Source organism: Dryobates pubescens, chromosome 1, assembly GCF_014839835.1.
Source record: "Dryobates pubescens isolate bDryPub1 chromosome 1, bDryPub1.pri, whole genome shotgun sequence".
Lineage (NCBI taxonomy): Eukaryota > Metazoa > Chordata > Aves > Piciformes > Picidae > Dryobates > Dryobates pubescens.
The window spans coordinates 51,694,457-51,714,201 of record NC_071612.1 but is presented as its reverse complement, the minus strand read 5'-3'; the positions used below and the strand labels follow the sequence as shown (position 1 = coordinate 51,714,201).

The 19,745-nt window shown below is 38.6% G+C and overlaps 1 protein-coding gene across 3 annotated transcripts in view; it reads right to left on the bottom strand.

Moving 5' to 3' along the window:
• KLHL2 (kelch like family member 2) overlaps window positions 1-19,745 on the bottom strand; it is a 62,933-nt gene that overhangs the window by 13,868 nt on the left and 29,320 nt on the right. For all 3 annotated transcript variants that reach the window (XM_054165851.1, XM_054165859.1, XM_054165867.1), the window contains 2 exons: window positions 12,156-12,318; window positions 25-134 (listed from right to left, as the gene is read on the bottom strand). In XM_054165851.1, the coding sequence (XP_054021826.1) occupies window positions 25-134; window positions 12,156-12,318 (273 nt within the window). The remainder of the gene's footprint in view (window positions 1-24; window positions 135-12,155; window positions 12,319-19,745) is intronic.

The following is a 19,745-nucleotide window of genomic DNA, read 5'->3' as shown; positions in this document are numbered from 1 at the left end:
ATACTAGGATACACATGGTCTTACCTTCTCTTCTGAGGCAATTGTGAGTTTGTCACTGGATATAAGACTGCACACCTGCTCCACACCAAGATTGAGGTATTCTTCACTTAGTACAACATCAGAAAAGTGCTGTTCTGTTTGGAGGAAAAGTAGTACTCTGACATACAGTGCTAAGTGTTTCCCACAACAAGCATTAAAGCAACAGAGGAAAAATAGAGGAAAACAAGTCAATATGCATGCTATTTTGCTACATGTTAAAACATCTTACATAGGTTAAAGCTTGGCCTCATAAATAACTTTTATATTTAAAGATTCTTTAAAATAATTGAAAAATCAAATCATATTATACTACAAGTAGAAATCATAACAATTTTACATTTTCAGCCTTCCTTCATCTCAGTACTTGCCCTTGACAATTACTTAAATCTCATTTTGCTAACTTTTTACACACAAATACAGCAAAAAGGACTCCAGAAGAATATGTTCTCTACACTGTTGACAAACATTTCAAACCTGCACTGCAACATGAACAATGTCTGATTCATTAGCACTAACCAGCAGATTTGTAGTCCAATGTAGGTCAAACAAACCAACAAGTCTGAATCCTGAATCTCACAGCTTCTCCATGGTTATAAAAATAGTACATACCATGATCTCTACAACATGCAAGGGATATGTAGTTTTTTCTCATTTTTCTATGGCTTTAATTTAAATAAAACATCCAACATTTTAGTTGTAGAACCAGATGTTTCCTTCAACATAGAGCATGAATCTTTATCAACTTGTTTTTCAATTATTCAGTTGCTCTCTCACTTTCCTAAAATTGCTTTTTAAGCCATGCAGTTGCTCAAAAGCAGCTCCATCCAGTTAATTGTTCTTTTCACCCTCTTCTGCTGTTCTTAACAGAATTTAGAAGGAACAACTGTTAGTGGGAATTTAAGAATTCAGTCAAAATTATAATAAGCATAAAAAGATCAAACACATTCAAACTAAAGAACTTTTTTAACCTTTTCTATCACTCCTCTAGTGCTACTATAATTAAGACTCCAGGCTTGACAAACTCTCTTAAGTTGTTAAAAATAGTTTTAAAATGCTGAATGTTTCCAGCTCAAGAAATCTAATTTTTTCAGGTCAACTTTGCACGGTATAACAGCTTACTTTCCACACCCCCCTCCCCCCCTGCCCCGTACTGAAGATTAGAAAGCATAAAAAGATAAAAGAACAGGAATTATACTGAGTTAGATTTATCTAGTTCAGCATCCTATTCCTTCAAACAGGCAACATAAATTGCTTCAGAAGAGAGTCTAAGAATATATCTGAAAAATGTGGTAATAAAACCTTGTCCCATAAAGGTCTCTTTATGCATGAGAGATTAGAGATTGGTAGACAGAAGGAATCTTAACCACATTTTACTAAATAACTAGCGATATTACAGTCCAGTACCCTTGAATCCTGTCAAATTTTTTACTTTAATACCTGCCTATATTAATAATGCCAGTATCTCACTGAACAAACAGCTCCACATTTAAACACTCACTTTGCCATTAATCAGTCTTTAATTAATATTTTGATGTGCTAATGCTGAGATGATGATAAGGGAAGCCCTTGTCTACTCAAATCATAGATTACTCTATGTTGCTTTTTAGCCTTCATCTCTATTTAATGTAGACTGTCCTCACCTTTTCATTCCCGTATCCTACCAGCCTTTCCATTCATCACTACAATTCCCTCCAAATCTGCAACATTCTCTTATAGTGGACATGTAGTATTTTTGGTTGTATTTTGGGCAGCAGAAGAGAAACAATGAGAAATAATACTGCTGATTTTTAGAACACCACCATTACTTTTCCACTCCTTACAAATCTTTAAGTATGTTTGCTTTTCAGGCTACAAACATGCAGTTTCTTACGATGAAGTAGAATTTTCTGAGGTACACTTATTGAAGTAAGTATGTGATGAATTTTACTATTTGCATATGGCAAATAAACATTGATAATGTAATTTGCATAAATTACAAACTCCAAATTTCAAGTGACAGCACCACAAAACAGCATGCCTGACTCTACTCAGAGGTTATATTAGAGGTTATATACAGGTTATATTAGGAAGCTAGCAGAAAGATGAAGCAACACTCGTCTAAATCTCAAATAAATCTGAGGTTTAGAAGCCTTGTTAAAAAGCCAATTCAACTGTGTATCACATCCAACAGGATACACTTTGTGAACTAGAAATTCTCAGGTGATTTTATGGACTCATATATAAGACCTTTGCTTTTTAAAAGTTTATTTAGATTTATGGCATACTCTTAGCAGGAAGAGATAGTCTGTAAACCAGAAGAGTAAAAATTGAGAATTTTCTACATAATACAGTGAATGTGAGGCTGTCTCCTGTTTTCATAATAAGAGAACTGTAGAAGAAAATCTGAAAAAAAAAATAGATGGTACTTGAACAAAACCAATATTATTTTACCAGACGTTAGTCTCTGTGCATAAAGCATAAAACAAGGCTTATGGTCAAAAGAAGAGTGAATTTAAAATAAAAAAAAGGGGGGGGGGAGAAATTAATCCAATTTTCAATAGCTATAGGCTCAGGTTCTCAAGCAATAACTGGAAAAAATCATCAGCTGAATAAATTGCAGGAAAAAAAGGGGGAAAAAAAAAGAAATAGGAGAGTAGATTGCTATATAAATTTTAGTCATGGAAAGAAGAGGTAAGGTAAAATTGCTTGTTTCTTGAGAAACAGATCTCTTGTTGTCAAGGAGATCATCCTAATTAATTGCTAGATAACGTTTTGGTAGAAGCCATGTGAAATTACTGTTAAATGGATTATTTAAAATAACTAGCAACTGAAAAAGAGCAAGAAAATTCAAACCCAGCAATTAAATCTGCCAATAGAAATTTATCTAAAGCTGTCATGTGCTGAACACAGAAGGTGTTATGATATATAAAAATAATGCTTATGAAATTAAACCATTTCCTTTTAACAAGAAGGCTATCAGCATCTTTGATTGTAACATGAATCAGTATGAAGAATTGCAAAAATCCCATTTAGAGTCTCCTTTGGCAGTAACTTTGATGGAAAAATAGTACTGAGTGTGCATTATTTTACTGTCTGGGTTGTGATTTGTATTATCATGTATTACTGCTCACATTCTGAAAACTTTGATAATCTGGAGATACTAACATCAAAGATCATGAAACTTATGACATCTGTCCCCTGTAAAATCTCACATTAGCTTGGTTTTTATTTGCTGCATTAGTAACATACTTTCTTCAACATCTCCTAGATAAGCAAACCAATAGAACTTCAAGTTGGAAGTTTTCATGAGAGGATAAAATACTTCCCCCCCACCCCAAACTAGAATTTCCCACTCAGTGTGTGACTTTGACAAATTTGTATTGGAATCCTGCCCCACTTCTTGCCACTCTACCCAGATATTGAAGCCAGCTGGCTGCAGAGTCAGGCAGTGTGGAAACAAGTTGGCTTAGGAGCTGCAGAGGCTTGGCTCCCAAATTCCCATTTCCCAAGCAAGTAGAATCCTATTTCTTCATTATCAAGGCTAAAATCTGCCTTGAAAAAAAAATTTAAAAAAATCTTCATTTTAGGACTTTTCTAAAATATCTGTTCCAATCACAGATGAAAAAAAAAATAATTCACATTTTTGCAACCAATAGAAACAGTTTCTATTTGAATAGCTAAAGATCTATCCTTGTCTGCCCTCTACCAGTAAGATGAGACTTCAGCATCAGGGATAAACTAAAAGGACAAAAAGGAAGTTCTTAACAACATTAAAGGGGCTATTTACAAACTGTTTGGAAGACCATAGGAGCTGTAAATGCATCACTTTTTGGTATTATTCATTCTGAGTCTGGAGATGTGTATTATACATGCACACAGCAGCAGTAAGCACTTGACATACCTCTTCTGTCCCAAAAAGCACATGCATAGTCTTGCTGGCCATAACAATATCAACACTAACTTTATGTTTTTCAATTACATAGGAAGGAAGGCTACATCTAAAATTTGCACACGTTTTATTCTATAAACATTTGTGGATTAATTCACAAACACTATTTCATTCATTTAGATATTTACAGTCAAATCTTCTCTGGTTTAATTGCCTTTACTAAATGGAATAAACAAGTACAGAAGCAAAGTTCTGATTAAGTTCCATTGAATTAAAAACCTGTCAGAGAATCATGGTGGCCAAAAGTGAAAGCCTGTAACCCATCTTCTCTTTTTTGTTTTATGACAGTGGCTATTGTCAGTGTTCGTGTATGACATGGTTGAAGACTGGTGAAATTTCTGTCCATCATTAATAGACTTAAGTAGTTTTCTAACATTTATATGAAGTATTCCAGCAGCTGAAGACATTTAATTTAAAAAAAAAAACAAACAAACAACCTTTTGCACACCTTCAGAAATCTGCTCCCAAATCCACATAATCACTTATGAAAAACTTGGCCGGAGCAAATCAATGCCAGAGGCTGCAGATAGAACAAGGGAAAAAGCCCTCTTATTCCCTAGGTCTTTGCAGTGTATATGTGTGTGTGAAACAAAATATCACTACCAATTACATTGAATCTCCTAAGTGACTTTTGTCTGGTTTAGACCAACTATTTGTATTTCACAAAACAGATAGCGATTTATTTTTATTAACTAAATGAAGTACCTGCATCTTTCTGAAGTGGCAATGCTACAAAGCCATCTGAAATCTTACAGAAATGTAGCTTCTTTAGGAACTGATAGCCTCTCACTTTAGGGCAATGTAGAGCAATGCAGAGAGGGACCTGGGGGTCCTAGTTGACAGCCGCTTAAACATGAGCCAGCAGTGTACCCAGGTGGCCAAGAGGGCCAATGGCATCCTGGCCTGCATTAGGAATAGTGTGGCCAGCAGGAGCAGGAAAGTCATTGTGCCCCTGTACTCTGCACTGGTTAGGCCACACCTTGAGTACTGTGTCCAGTTCTGGGCCCCTCAGTTTAAGAAGGACACCGAGACACTTGAATGTGTCCAGAGAAGGGCAACAAGGCTGGTGAGAGGCCTTGAGCACAAGCCCTGTGAGGAGAGGCTGAGGGAGCTGGGATTGTTTAGCCTGGAGAAGAGGAGGTGACCTCATTGCCCTCTACAACTACCTGAAAGGTGGTTGTAGCCAGGAAGGGGTTGGTCTCTTCTCCCAGGCAACCAGCACCGGAACAAGGGGACACAGTCTCAAGCTGCACCAGGGGAAGTTTAGACTTGAGGTGAGGAGAAAGTTATTCACCGAGAGAGTCCTTCGTCACTGGAATGGGCTGCCCAGGGAGGTGGTGGAGTCACCGTCCCTGGAGGTATTCAAGAGGAGATTGGACATGGCACTTGGTGCCATGGTCTAGTCATGAGGTCTGTGGTGACAGGTTGGACTCAATGATCCTCGAGGTCTCTTCCAACCTTAGTGATACTGTGATACTGTAACTTGGAAAGACCTAAGCTTTATGTTCACTTAAAAGAAAGATGGCAATTTCTCAAGCAGATGAAACTAAAATATTTAGGAAGAATTGTTTTTAACATTATTACTTCAATTCTCAATGTGACATTGTGATTTTTTAATTGTTGTTTTTTTTTTTCCTTGAGACAAAAGCTCCTCACTAATGGTCTAATATAAAGCACTAGTCAAGTGGGGACCCCAGCCTTCTTACAGAGGCTCTGCCAGTTGGAGAACCAGAAGGAGCTAAACATTGCAGAATCAACTAAAAAAAATAAAATTTAGTTGTCAATTTTATGCTTAAATAACTGTTTTTGAGAACACTATGAACTTCATAGCAGCCAAGGTAACAGCAGCATAGCAACAGACATTGCTACTCAGAATAGAATCGTAGGAACGATTCTGCCAGCTACGTTCTTTCAATCTCATGCATACAAATGCACACAGAAATAGTCTACAGAAGACATGCATGATTCCAAGTCTAGTTAGGACTCAATGTTTTGGACTTGGAGCACTGAAATCAAGAACATTGTATTCCACAGTTAGATCTAACACAGCAAACCAGGCTTCACAACACATCCTGTGATCCCTAACTAAAGTTTCTTCAGCATCTCCTCAGCATCATGCTCAAAGTCAAGGCAGTTTGACATGTAAAGCTGATCCTCAAAAGACACTTCTTCCACAGGTAACCTAATGTTTCCATATCCTGTACTACCCTATGCAGTGAGGGGAAGTATATTATTATTGTCTGGTTATGACTGAGATATGTGCCAAGGCCGAAGCACTGATTGTCTCTCTTGTCAAGATGGCATATCTCTCTTCATCAAAAGGCAAATAAAGTTATTCCAGCTACAAAAAGCATCATATTCTTGGGGGGGGAAGTTATCTTGTGAACATATTCTAAGACTATGGAACACGTATACCAGGCTAAAACTGAGGATAGACTAGCAGCACCCATGCCACATACTCCTCATGGGAATCCTCACACAAGAAGAATGAGAGGCCTCAACAATACATAGTCCTGACTGCAAGTGTGACAAGACCCAGAGCAAGGCTGCTTTCAGGAACATCATGGAAACGTGTAGCATCTCAGAAAGTTTAATGGCAAGAGAAGCTCATTTCAAGTAAACTGTATTAGTTGTCCACCATTTTCAGATCTCTCAATAACCATTATAGATGCATATAAATGTCTCTCCTAAATTATAGGAATCTCACACTGTGCTACAGAAAGACCAGCCCCACCATAAGATTATGAAGCTCCCATTTTAATGGAAGCTGGTATTTACTCCCATTGGAAGAAGCTCCAGAGTTTTGCTTTTCTCATAATTTATGATCTACATTGGCAACCATTTGTATTTATGCTATCATAGTCTATTAGCAGAAGCACCTCTCTGCCTCTTTTTCCTAAATATAAAACAGCAAGTGTTAACAACACAAAGACTGGAAGAAGTTAAACATCCAAATGTTTTTTCATTTTCTCTAGCAGGGAAATATTTTCAGTGCTTTTCCAATCTAATAATCCTCTTTTGCACTCATTCTAGTTTCTGAAGCCATAATCCCAAAATAAACTCCTGGGAGTTCAGCTGTCTGAGATGGAAGGCCTAATTCTGAAATGGCACAACCATGTCTTTGGCTCAGAATTCTTGAGAAAAAAATTCAGTTGCAAGAAAGTGCCCTGAAAAAGCACAATGAGCTATTTGAGATAAGAACAAGGAGGGAAAGAAGGCAGTAAGACACTTGAAAACTCAGGATAAACACTGACCTGAAAAGCTATAAAACCATACAGAAGAAAAACAGCAAGTCAGCAGACAGAAATCCAGCATGACCGATGATCAGACCATTCCAAGGAGAAATGAAGGCCAACCTAGCCTTCATGGGAGCTTTTACCAGGAGTAATGAGCATTTTGGTTCTCAGCCTACTAGTTTGCAAGTCCCAGCTAGGACCAACAAATAGCGTCCTTCTCCTTTTCATTTGCCTGCATCCTGTTTGTCTCTCTGAGCACAGCAAAGGATTCCTAAACAAAATAATCCTGAGAGGGAGGATTATGAATTGGGACACAATTTCTGTGCTCGCAAACACATTTAACAAATACTGCATTCAACGTCTTGCCAGGGTCTTACATTTCACATTTCTAGCAAATAACCTGTATAAATACTAGCTTCAACTACTAAATTGAACAAAGATTATTTAGAAGTAACTGAAGTAGTCTACTATCAAAACTTATTCCCTGAAAGATTATGTACCTGAACATTAACACTAGTTAATAAATGAACACCTTGCTTCCTACTGCATAAAAGGTCAAAAATATGATAGTGGTTTAGAGTTTATATTACTCAAAGACAAAAAAAGGACTTAAGTAGACCTTTGTATAATAGTGTAAACATGGTTACCACAAAGTCAGCCACATGCATATTAGAACTGCTCCAGTAAAGTATGCATTATGCTTGTTCTTTCAAAATCAACCTGAATACCTTTTGATATTTTAATTGATATAGAAATAGTTTCAATACAATTTCACTCGATTAAAAACTGAGTGTGGCTGATTTGTTTACCTGTTTCACACTTAAGACAGCAAACAAGAATTCTGTTGACTGACACCTAATTTTATGAGCTTGCTATATTTCAGTGGTTTTTTTTCCTGAAACATCCATTCTTGACAAGATACTAAAATCTCCTGGAAGTGAGTTTTTAAAAAAATATTAAAAATCTGTACCAGAATCAAAATTTTCTAGGCAACTAAAGGTTTTCATCAAAATCCTACTTTTTATGAGATCTAATATCGGTCAAGGCAATAAAAAGCCTATTAGTTGGACATAAACATATGAATTAAAGCACTTAGTGCTCTACTTCAAGAAAATCTTCAGTTTTAACTCTGCACTAATTGTTAATGATGCTAATTGGTCACTGTACATGTTAGAAAAGTTACATAAAGCAATACAATCTTATGTTTTTTTCCTCCAACCTTATCAGGATATTTTTGGTTTAATTCTTTTCTGTATTGCTCTTGTACTAAGCCTGACTGAGTGATAGGGATTAAGGGAGGCAATGCAGAGAGTGCAGTGCAATGAAGTAGGCTCATACCCTGACTATGCACAGCATATTTATCTCTAGAGTAAGAACAGAGTGTGCACTGATTTAAAATTCACCACACAGATACAGCAAAAACACAGTAGGAGTAAAGCTGGCAGCTCATGGTATGGGCCACCAGAGCTCCAAGAATAAATGACAGAAAGGGAAGCATAGACAAGGAAAGGGCTTTCTGGAAGAATTTGACAGAAATAGAAGGTGGTTTGATTGCAGAGGAAAGAGAAGGTTAATTTCCAGCTCAAAAGTAGTAGAGAGACAAGAAATAAAACAGTCAAGTGAGATCAATTCTGTTGAACCGAAAATGACAAGGATGAGAGGTTGGAGTTTGACTGGGGGAAAAGGAATATTGCAAGAGTAGTACAATTACCTTAGCAGACAGAGAGAAAACTACAGGAGATATAGATTTACATCAAAGCAAAAGGGAAATATGATGTTCAGCAAATTTGGTAGGAAGATAAACAAAACTCAAGTACTTGAGAGAAAATAGCAAAGGAGACTTAAAGTTGTCAAGTTTTCAGACCTGAAACGTCAGAGAACATTGAAGTGACAGTGACAGGTGAAGACAGGGAGCAGGGAAAGATGTTTAGATGGAAAGCAATTTATTTTTCCTGAACCTGAAGTAGAAATGGAACAACCAAGAGACAAGGAAAAGACAGGAAAAGATCTGTGACTGGGCAGACAATGCAAACTGCATATAATTAGGCATACCTGAGAGACACTCTCGACCTCTGACAATGTTTAACTTCTGAATTTCCACAAAAATCTGTGCTACTGCCAAAACTCTAATCAAGTTATACTATTTCACTGGACAGTAAATTAAAGCCTATAAACAAGGTAGTTTTGTTCGCTGCAAAAAGCTTTAATGAAAAAGTAATTCCTGAGTGTAACATCTCCAGTCTCGACTCAAACATCCCTACCCCAAGGCACTCTACACACAAAAGAACAGTAAGATCATTGCTACTTAAATTAAAAGCCTAAAGTATTGGTTACAGTGTTATACTACAAACTTAAAAGCTTACACAATGTTTTGTTTACTCTTTAGTGATCTAAACTTTGCAGCTTCTTTGGGCACCAAGAGCAAACAAAGTTTTAATCCATTATGTTAAAAATTACCAATTTAGTAGTACACACTCTGAAATTACATGTATATCCATTTCCAATAATAGCAGTATTTGAAATATATTTTTAAACAAACAAACAAAAAGATTTTTAGCCTTCACAGGATTGTAGAAGTGGAAGCTAGGCAGAACTTCAAATCATCTAGTTTTGCACACAGACATAAATTAGATCAACACAAATCAGAAGTTAGTCTGCTCAGTATTTTCACAGCTGCCGTACAGTGGAGAATCCACAACTCCCAGAGACAGCTTGCCTGATTTGTGCTACTTTTACAGTTATATATTTTTCTTTATATCTGAAACAACTTTAAAATTCTTGGCCCTTATGGACAAGAGAGCCAACGGTAACCTGGAGTGCATCAAGAAAAGTGCGTCCAGCAGGTCTAGGGAGGTTCTTCTCCCCCTCTGCTCTGTCCTTCTGAGACCACACCTGGAATACTGTGTCCAGTTTTGGGTTCCCCAGTTCAAGAGAGACAGGGATTGCTAGAGAGAGTCCAACAGAAAGGTATGAGGATGAAAAGAGACTGAGAAACCTGGGGCTGTTTAGTCTGGAGAAGACTGAGAGGGGTTCTCATCAATCTCTAGATATCTGAGGGTGGGTGTCAAGTGAAGGGAACCAATCTCTTTTTGGTGCTGTGCAGTAATAAGATAAGGAACAACAGGTACAAACTTGAACATAGAAGGTTTTACCTCAATATGAGGAGAAACTTCTTTACAGTGAGGGTGATGGAACACTGGAACAGGCTGCTCAGAGAAGATGCAGAGTCTCTTCCTCTGGACACATTCAAACCACGTGTGGATGCATTCCTGTGTGGACGACCCTAAGTGATGCTGCTTTGGCAGAGGGGTTGGACCTGATGATCTCTGGAGGTCCCTTCCAACCTCTAATGTACTGTGATACTGTGTAAATTATCTCACAAGTTGAGCTTACACATTCTCAGTCGTTTTTATGCAAAGGAAGATTTGCATTCTTTCTCATCCTCCTAGCCTACTTTCTTGACTGAGAGGACTCTTCTCCCACAGACTTTGTCGTCTCAGTCTATTTTCTTAACATGTTCATGTTAAACTTCCTTGGATTCAACTCCATGTGCTCGCATCTACTTTAAAATCTGGTTCATCATTTTTCCACTTGAGGCCTCACCAGCATCAAGAAAATTGGAATCATTATTCTCCCTCATTGCCCCATACAACACTATTGTTACTTCACCACAAAGTCAAAATTGCTTTTTCATTCACAAGAGCAAGCAAAACCAATCTAATTTGCAAAACATCAAGACTTGACTGACATGAGCCAGACCTCTTACAGTTACAATTAACACAGTTGTTAGGATGGCTACGACAATGTACTTTTAGTAAAATAATCAAGAAAACCTTTGTCCGAAGGAAGAAAAAAAGATAAATAATGCAATGGAAAGTGCTTTTTACCAGGAAAGTAGAATTTTTCTGGTTGAGCTATATAATTGGTTAGAAGGTGCACCTCTACCTACTTTGTATCAGTGTAGAAAAGTGAGTCTACAGGTATCGTTTAGTGTATGAAGCTTCAAGTTTTGGGCTAGATGAGTATGGATTTTCAGAAAAGTTGATAACACAATACTGCAGGCACATTTCTTAGCCAATGCAGCCCTTTCTCAATGCTCTAATTTTTTCTTTCCTTGTGTGCTTTACTTACAGACTTTGGCTTGTGGCAGTTGCCAGAATTCCCATTCTTCTTGCCACTCCTTCTCTAAGTGACAGTATAAAATTTTACACAGCAAGCCATCATCTTTCTGGATTAAAATTGCTGGGACACTGTTATGGCCTTGCTGGGTTGTAAAGATGCTTCACCTTTGTGCTTATTATAATTATGTTCCAGCCAGGAGACTATTTCTTTTACAGACCATAAGAGCATAGGATGTTAGGCGTTTAAAAGGACCTTCAAAGACCATCAAGTCCAACCCCCCCCCCGGCCAGAGCAGGACCATAGAATCTAGAACAGGTTACACAGGAACACATCCAGATGGGTCCTGAAAGTCTCCAGAGAAGGAGACCCCACAGCCTCTCTGAGCAGCTTCTTCCAGTGCTCTGCAAGCCTCACAGTGAAGAAGTTCCTCCTCACATTGACGTGGAACCTCCTGTGATATAGTTTATATCTGTTACCCCTTGTCCTATCACAGGGTGCAATGGAGAAGAGAGCCTGTTCCCTCCCTATTGACACTCAGCCCTCAGATATTTATAAACATTTATTAAATCCTTTCTCAGTCTTCTCCATTCTAAACAGCCCCAGGTCTCTCAGCCTCTCCTCATAGGGCACATGCTCCAGTCCCTTGAATCATCCTGGTAGCTCTGTTGGACTCTCTCCAGTAAATCCTTGTCAAATGTACTGTTGGTCAGAAGATACATGTCTGCAATATCCTGGATAAAATTTGGTTTCCCCTGGGAGAGGTTGGGTGGGCATGGAACTCATGTGCACACACAGATATCAAGATATATGCAATACTAATGATAACTTGCCTGCATATGTATTGGCCTTGGTCAAGAGATCTGTGCATGCATGCATGTCAGCGAAAGCACGAATCCCCAAGCAGTTGATAGGATGAAGCTGGGATTCCAAAAATTCACAGCAAGTCCGTTTCACATCCTGCAGTTGCAAGAGACCAGCAGCTGGGAGCAGTACCTGTAAGAAGCAACAGATGGTTAATTCTGTTCAATTCTGAGCTTGTACAAAAGCATTCTCAGTATTAATGATTAATTTTAAAAATTAAAACTAAAACAGAGATGAAAAATTCAACACTATGTGACCAAAGAACTTAAAATCCAACTTTTTAACATAATTTTACCTCCATGCAAATACCACTTAGGATTTCAAATAACAAGAAACATCTCTACCACTGTGTAACCTACAAAATCCATATATTATAATTCTCATACTTCACAAACTCTTCCCATTATTTGTTCACAAGTTCCTTTCTTATTGTTTCCAACACTCCATAATTACGTTTAATTTCAAAATCCTCAGTGTTTGCTATTTCTTTAAAGCAAAGATTTCTAGACAATGATAGAATATGTAATAACAACCTTGGCTGCTGCAAGCAGTTGGACACTGGACCACTTTACAGCATCAATAATAAGCATCTTCATGCAATTAATGCTAGTCAGGACTCAATTCAGCTTCAGAGGTCAGTGACATTCTTTCAAGAATGACAATTCAGGCACTTAAAAGCCTGAGTACATAAAATATTCTGTAATTCACTGAAAATATGTAACACTAAGGAATTAGTATAAATGATGTATTTGTCCTTCAGCTTTCACAAAGGAAGAAAAAGTAGAGAATAATTTTTAAACATGTGTAACAAACACTTTTCCTGCCCACTAAAACATGAGATTTAGGTGAACTAGAATTGTGCCTTCGAGTGAAATTCCATGCTGCTATCTACAATTTCTTCTTCTGTGCTTGTATTTTAGAACATTCAGTGTGAAATAAATGTTAGTTCACACCTTCACTAGAGAACAACAGGCAAAATTTTAACATGGAAATCTTGCAGCTGTTCATTTAAATATGTTTACAAAGGCCTATAGTAATAGGATGAGGTGTTTCAAACTAGGGAAGATTTAGACTGGCTGTTAAGAGCAAGTTCTTTACTGTAAGGGTAGTGGAACACTGGAACACGTTGCCCAGGGAGGCAGTTGGGTGCCCATCCCTAGAGATAATTCAAGCTAGGTGCGACAGGGCTCTGGGCAACCTGATCTTGTTGAGGATGTCCCTGCTTTCTGCAGAGGGGGTCTGACTAGATGACCTTTGGAGGTCCCTTCCAACCCAGGCCATTCTATGAAAACTGAAATAACAAAAGAAAAAGGGTTGCAAGAGCTGAGTGAAAACATTTAGAAACTTATGCAACACTTGCTACATGAAAGCCATAGAATATATCCTACTTTATTGTTCAATGGAAGAAGTTTTAGTCTTTTCAACTGTCTGTAGAATCAAATATTTGAAATAATCTCTGTAAGCATCTACTTACTCAGCTTCTAAAGAGCTACCATTACTGCTTACTCTTTATAGACTTTTTGTTTGAAATAAAACTAACAATTCAAACTAAACCAAAAAGGACTTAAGGTGATACAACCTTGTAAAGCCTGTATCTGCTTTAATCTTTGGGATTTGGTCCCGCTTCTACTATTTATGGCTGTTACTCTCCTTTAAGTTGTTTGAAAACCGTGTTTCTGTTCCTTGAGATACTAATCCCTAATTTGAAGCAATCATCCATTGTAGCTTCTGTTTCACACATTCAAGTATTAGTGTAGACAGGAGAAAGGTAGGATCATCCATGTAACAAGAGTTTGCTTTAAGTGTCAACCATTAATGAAAGAGAAATTAAGGAAAAACACAAATGTGATTGCTCTGAGATATACAAATTGCTGCTAAACAAAATAACTAAAACCTCATTTAAATCTTATTTGATATTTTCAAGGATTAGCTAAGTCAAAGTAAATGGAGAAGATTTGCATGTAATAGGCACAAATGTCACAAAATCACACAATCCAAAACAAATTGAGTAAGCTTAAGGGTTACTAATGACAAGGTTAAAACAGTACAGTAAACTCAATTTAGCATATATCAATGAAAATATTAAGGTAATACTAGTAATACAATTCCTATTACTAGAACTGCAGCATGACTAGTTATAAGAGTGAGTAGATAATGATAATGAAATTACACACCAAAAATCAAGGTTAGAATCTAATAGAAGTATTTATTTACACAACTTGTCCCAATCAAACAAACATTTCACGCCTGCTGACAAATTCAGTAACTAATTCAAGCACAGTCCTAGATAATTTTAGGCATGTTATCACTATAGTTGAGCAAGGAACTGAGAACAATCCTTGACTGCTCAAACAGATTCAAGTAGAAAAATATGCTAAATATCATCAAATCAGTAAACAAAATGGGAAGGTGGAATTTGAGAGTGATATGCAAAAATGAATGTAATATTTGTGTGCACAGTCATACTGAGATACTTGCTCCATCACATGAACAGTAAAGCAATGTTACAAGAATTAGAAGGTCACTCTTCATAATGGGTGCACAGAGACACCTCCTACAAGACTAGATTGCTCAAGGCTCCATGCAACCTGGCTTTGAACACTTCCAGGATTGGAGTCCCCACAAGTCCTTTGGGCAATCTGTTCCAGTGCCTCACCACCCTCATGGTGAAGAATTTCAACTCATTGTAAATGAGTTTGTAATGTTACAGATTTCAATACATTTTAGTAAGATATTTACATCTAAGTAGGTGTAATGGAAAACAAAGGCAAAGTGTATCAAATTTATCCCATTTAAATTATTCATTGGGCTTTGGTTACTAGGCAACGAGAGCTGTGATAACTTCTAGCTATTTCCATTTGTACCTATAGGACTGTTAGTCTGGAAGCTGTAATAACTTGCCTTTAAAAATATCATTTCATCACAGGCAGATTCCAACTGATGAAGCCACAGACAGAACTACATGGGGGAGGGAACCCCAGCTCCTCTCAAACACATAAAGAAGACTATATCAAAACTGCAGTACAGATTAACTGCTGATGACTCCAAACTGGTAGGCTGTAGCTCAGATTTATTTCCAAAAATAGCCAGCAGAGGGCTTTAAAGATCAAAAATACTTTAATATGCATATCGCTTTGTACTGCAAGAACTGAAGGGGGGGGGGGGGGGGGAATTAATCTTCAATTACTTATTCAATGAAAACGTATCTTCATCACCATGGTGGTTGTTTTTATAACCAAAGAAAATGAACAGATTTTTATTACAGATGGCAAGCAAGAAATTGTACTGTCACTTTTTCATGTCAAAAGTCATAGTGATGAATTTTGGAATGACTGCTACATTTCCTAGAGCAGATCATTTAACCCTTACTTACAAGTCATTGAAGACTATCCCCTTTTTAAGCGGTGACATTACTGTTTCCACACTTGTGTGCACCCACCCAAATACACCTTTCCAATCCCACTGAGCCAAAAGGGATTGCTATTAGGTACCTTTTTTTTTTTTTTTTGTTTAAATTCACCTGCAGGGACACCTGCAGGGACAATCAGAAGGGATCCACTTAAAACCTAAACTTGGGTGCCTGTTTTCACTGCAGTAGATTCAGATCCTCCATCAACCAGTATCTGAAGCCGCAGCCCTCTCTTGTGACCTTTCAGACATGCCATGAGTATGTTGAGAGCTGAAGGTACTGATGCTGCCTGAAGCTTTTCTCCCTCTTTCTTTTCCAGGCAGCCCCATAACTGTACACCATTGTGCAGCTGGACATATTCGCCTCATGTAACCAAAGCATATGCATATTGAGCTCTGATGTGAGGTACTGGTGCAGGCAAGCACTTCTCCAGTTACATGCAATCCATCAGTTCACAGGGAATATATTTACAAGTCTCAGGGATATATAGCCTGTGTGACCAACCAACAAGGGAAGAAGGCTCAGAAAAGATGAGCTAGGGCAATGAACTCATGGAGGAAATGTAAGTGGCATAAAGAAAGATGAACTTAACACAAGAGGGACTAAAGAGTAACCTGTTTTAGATATATGGCTGTACTGGTGAGAGGCATCAGGCTGTGTCAACAGCATTGTCAAAGATAATTAGTACAGATTAATGGCTTCTTCAGCTAGTCAGACCAGTGCAGGGGAAGGTATATATGTGGCTCAGCCCAACATAAAACACAAAAACTGAACAACCATCAGAAGGAGCTCTGAAGATAGCAACTCACTTGAGCTGGCTTTAGCCTGCATATTCCTGCCTGGTGAACTGAGATGCCTAACATCCTGACACTGAGCACACAGAGACCAGTAATGGTAAAAACTTTTTGCATAGTGACCCCAATGTATATTGCAATTGTTAAATCATGCTTGTGTTGTGATTTCAGTATATTGGTCTATCTCTCTGCTAAATGTAAACATATCACTATAGCACAAAGTATTTTCTAATCAGTAAATTTTGTATCAAACGTTAAACCTTTCTTGTGGACTATCTAGAAGAAGTTGGTCACAGAATCTGCCCTGGAATGCCACCACATCAAACAAAGGAGCTCATCCCTTAACAGTACATTTGCTTCACAAAGTTCAGTGACACACTATCCTCTATATAGCCCTGGAAATGACAAACTCTTCATCCGTTAAACAGACCACCCATCAAGTCCATATTTCTCTAACTTAGAGAAGCACATCCAAGTGCTGGGTTCTGCACATTGGCCACAACAACCCCATGCAGAGCTACAGGCTGGGGTCAGAGTGGCTGGAGAGCAGCCAGGTAGAGAGGGACCTGGGGGTGCTGGTCGACGGTAGGCTGAACATGAGCCTGCAGTGTGCCCAGGCAGCCAAGAGGGCCAATGGCATCCTGGCCTGCATCAGGAACAGTGTGGCCAGCAGGAGCAGGGAGGTCATTGTGCCCCTGTACACTGCACTGGTTAGGCCACACCTTGAGTACTGTGTCCAGTTCTGGGCCCCTCAGTTTAGGAAGGATGTTGACTTGCTGGAGCGTGTCCAGAGAAGGGTGAGGGGTTTGGAACACAAGCCCTATGAGGAGAGGCCGAGGGAGCTGGGGTTGCTTAGCCTGGAGAAGAGGAGACTCAGGGGTGACCTTATTACTCTCTACAACTACCTGAAGGGAGGTTGTAGACAGACGGATGTTGGTCTCTTCTCCCAGGCAGGCAGTACCACAACAAGAGGACACAGTCTCAGGCTGCACCAGGGGAGGTTTAGGTTGGATGTTAGGAAAAAGTTCTATACAGAGAGAGCGATTGCCCATTGGAATGGGCTGCCTGGGGAGGTGGTGGAGTTGCCATCATTGGTGGTTTTCAGGAGGAGACTTGATGGGGTGCTTGGTGCCATGGGTTAGTTGTTTAGGTGGGTTGGATTGGTTGATGGGTTGGACGCAATGATCTTGAAGGTCTCTTCCAACCTGGTTTATTCTATGTATTCTATGATGCTGTGAGGGACTCTGTGAAACACTTTACCCAAGTCCAGACATCCATAGCTCTTCCCTTTTCTGTTGAGGTCACTACATCATATAAGGCCTTGCCCTAGCAAAGCGATGCTGGCTGTCTCTAATCACCCCCATGTCCTCAACATGCTTTAGCACAGCTTCCAGGGAAATCTGTTCCATAACAGGCATAAAGGTGAGGATCTTCCCAGGCACAAAGGTGAGGCTGACACGCCAGCTTCCCAGGATTCACCAGAGTCTTCACCCAACTGCCATGACTTTTCAAGTATCATGGAGAGTGGCTTGGGAACTGTATCAGCCAATGCCCTCAGAACCATGGGATGAATCTTGTCAGGTCTCTAATGTTAACGCCCATCATAAAACAAATCTTGAGGAAAGCCAGTAAAGTTTAACCTCTATTTCTAAGCTTTAAATTTCAGCAAACTAAACTCCTTCACTTACTGTTCATACTATCACAGCATAAAGAAGAAAGAAAGGGAAGAGATTGTCAAAAATCATCCAAATTATTTTTTTCCCCTCATCTCCATGCATCTCTGCTGAAATTAAATTTTTATTTGGAACTGTAATCTAAGTTCCAGTGAAATCATTCAGAACTGCATTGAAATTATATTGTTTGGGAATATGCATACAAAACCCACTAAAATAGATACAAATATTTTAACTCTTGCATCTGTGGAATAAAATGAGGAAGTTGCAATTGTGAAAAATTCAGCCCTGCTAGATTTCTAGATGAACAATGTGCAAGTCAAGTGTACTGTTCCATTGTTAAAATACACAAATAAGATGCTGCACTGGATTAAAGGAGTACATGAGCTGCATGTTTAGGACCTGATACCATGTGTCTTACAAAATATCTCTTCTAGGTATTCTAGCATCCTTGACTTCATAGGCTAATGTAAGACTTAAACCCATAAATTTATCCTTTAGCTCAATGACCCCCATCCAGTTAAAACTCAGGTACAAGTGGCAGTTTTACACTATCAGAGGAAGGAAGCGGACGGCTAATCAAGATACAGCCTTGTTCCTTCACATTCCCATCATAGTTTAGGCCCAGCCAGCAACTGAGCACCACACAGCCACTCAAATCATTCCCTCCCCTCCCCCTATTGGGATGGGAATGAGAACCAGGAGAAAAAGTTAAAACCTTGTGAATCGAGATAAGGAGTGATGTACAACACAACTGCTCAGCACCTGGAACCCGTCACCCAGCAGCCCTAACTGTGCATCCCCTTCTATTCTGGGCATGATGTCAGTAAAGCCTCAAACTTCCTATTACCTGCTTCAGTGCAGCTATCTTCCCAGCTTCTTGTGAAAATTAACCCTACTCTAGACAAACCCAGGACAAGTAGATACAAACTGTTAGAGCACAATTTCAGTGGAAAACAAGCAAATAATCATGGTAATGTATTATTTGAATGGCTAACACAATCTACAAAATATTAAGTAGCTCCCAACTTGGAAAGCAGTGTGCCAGATTAAAAGGGAGAATAAAGAAAAATAACTGGTTTACCTACTTTCTTTTCAACTAGCAATCGTAATCTGTGTTCAAGAATTCTCTTCAGTCAGTGACATGCACCACAATAAGAAATAACTGATCTGCTGGAAAATTGACTTTAGAAGAGACATCACTTGAAAAGGCAAGTCTGAATGAACTACTAATTATTAACAAAAACATTCAGGGTAGAAGGGAAGGGGTTTTTTTTATTTGTTCACTTTTTTTTTTTTAATGAGGGAGGTGTGAAAGTTTTGGGAGGGATTTGGAATGCATTTAGGGGTTGTTGAAGTACAGAGAAAAGATTCATGAAACAAAATTACAGAAGGGTCGACTGTAATCAGGTAATACATTATAATTAATGGTGTCCATCTGGTCTACGAGGGAGAGAGAAGAATGCAGTCTTTGACTTGAGGGTTCTCCTATATCTTCTCTGCCAGGACAGTGCCAAAATCACCATGTAGCAGTGCATTTCGGCTTAAGCCTACACACAAGAGAAACAGATTGATTTTCTATACTGACAGTTATTTTTGTTAACAGTCATAAGCTTAGACTTTCCTATCCTCTTTTTGTGTTAAAAGACACTGGAAATAGAAATGAAACATTGTCTCAGTTGG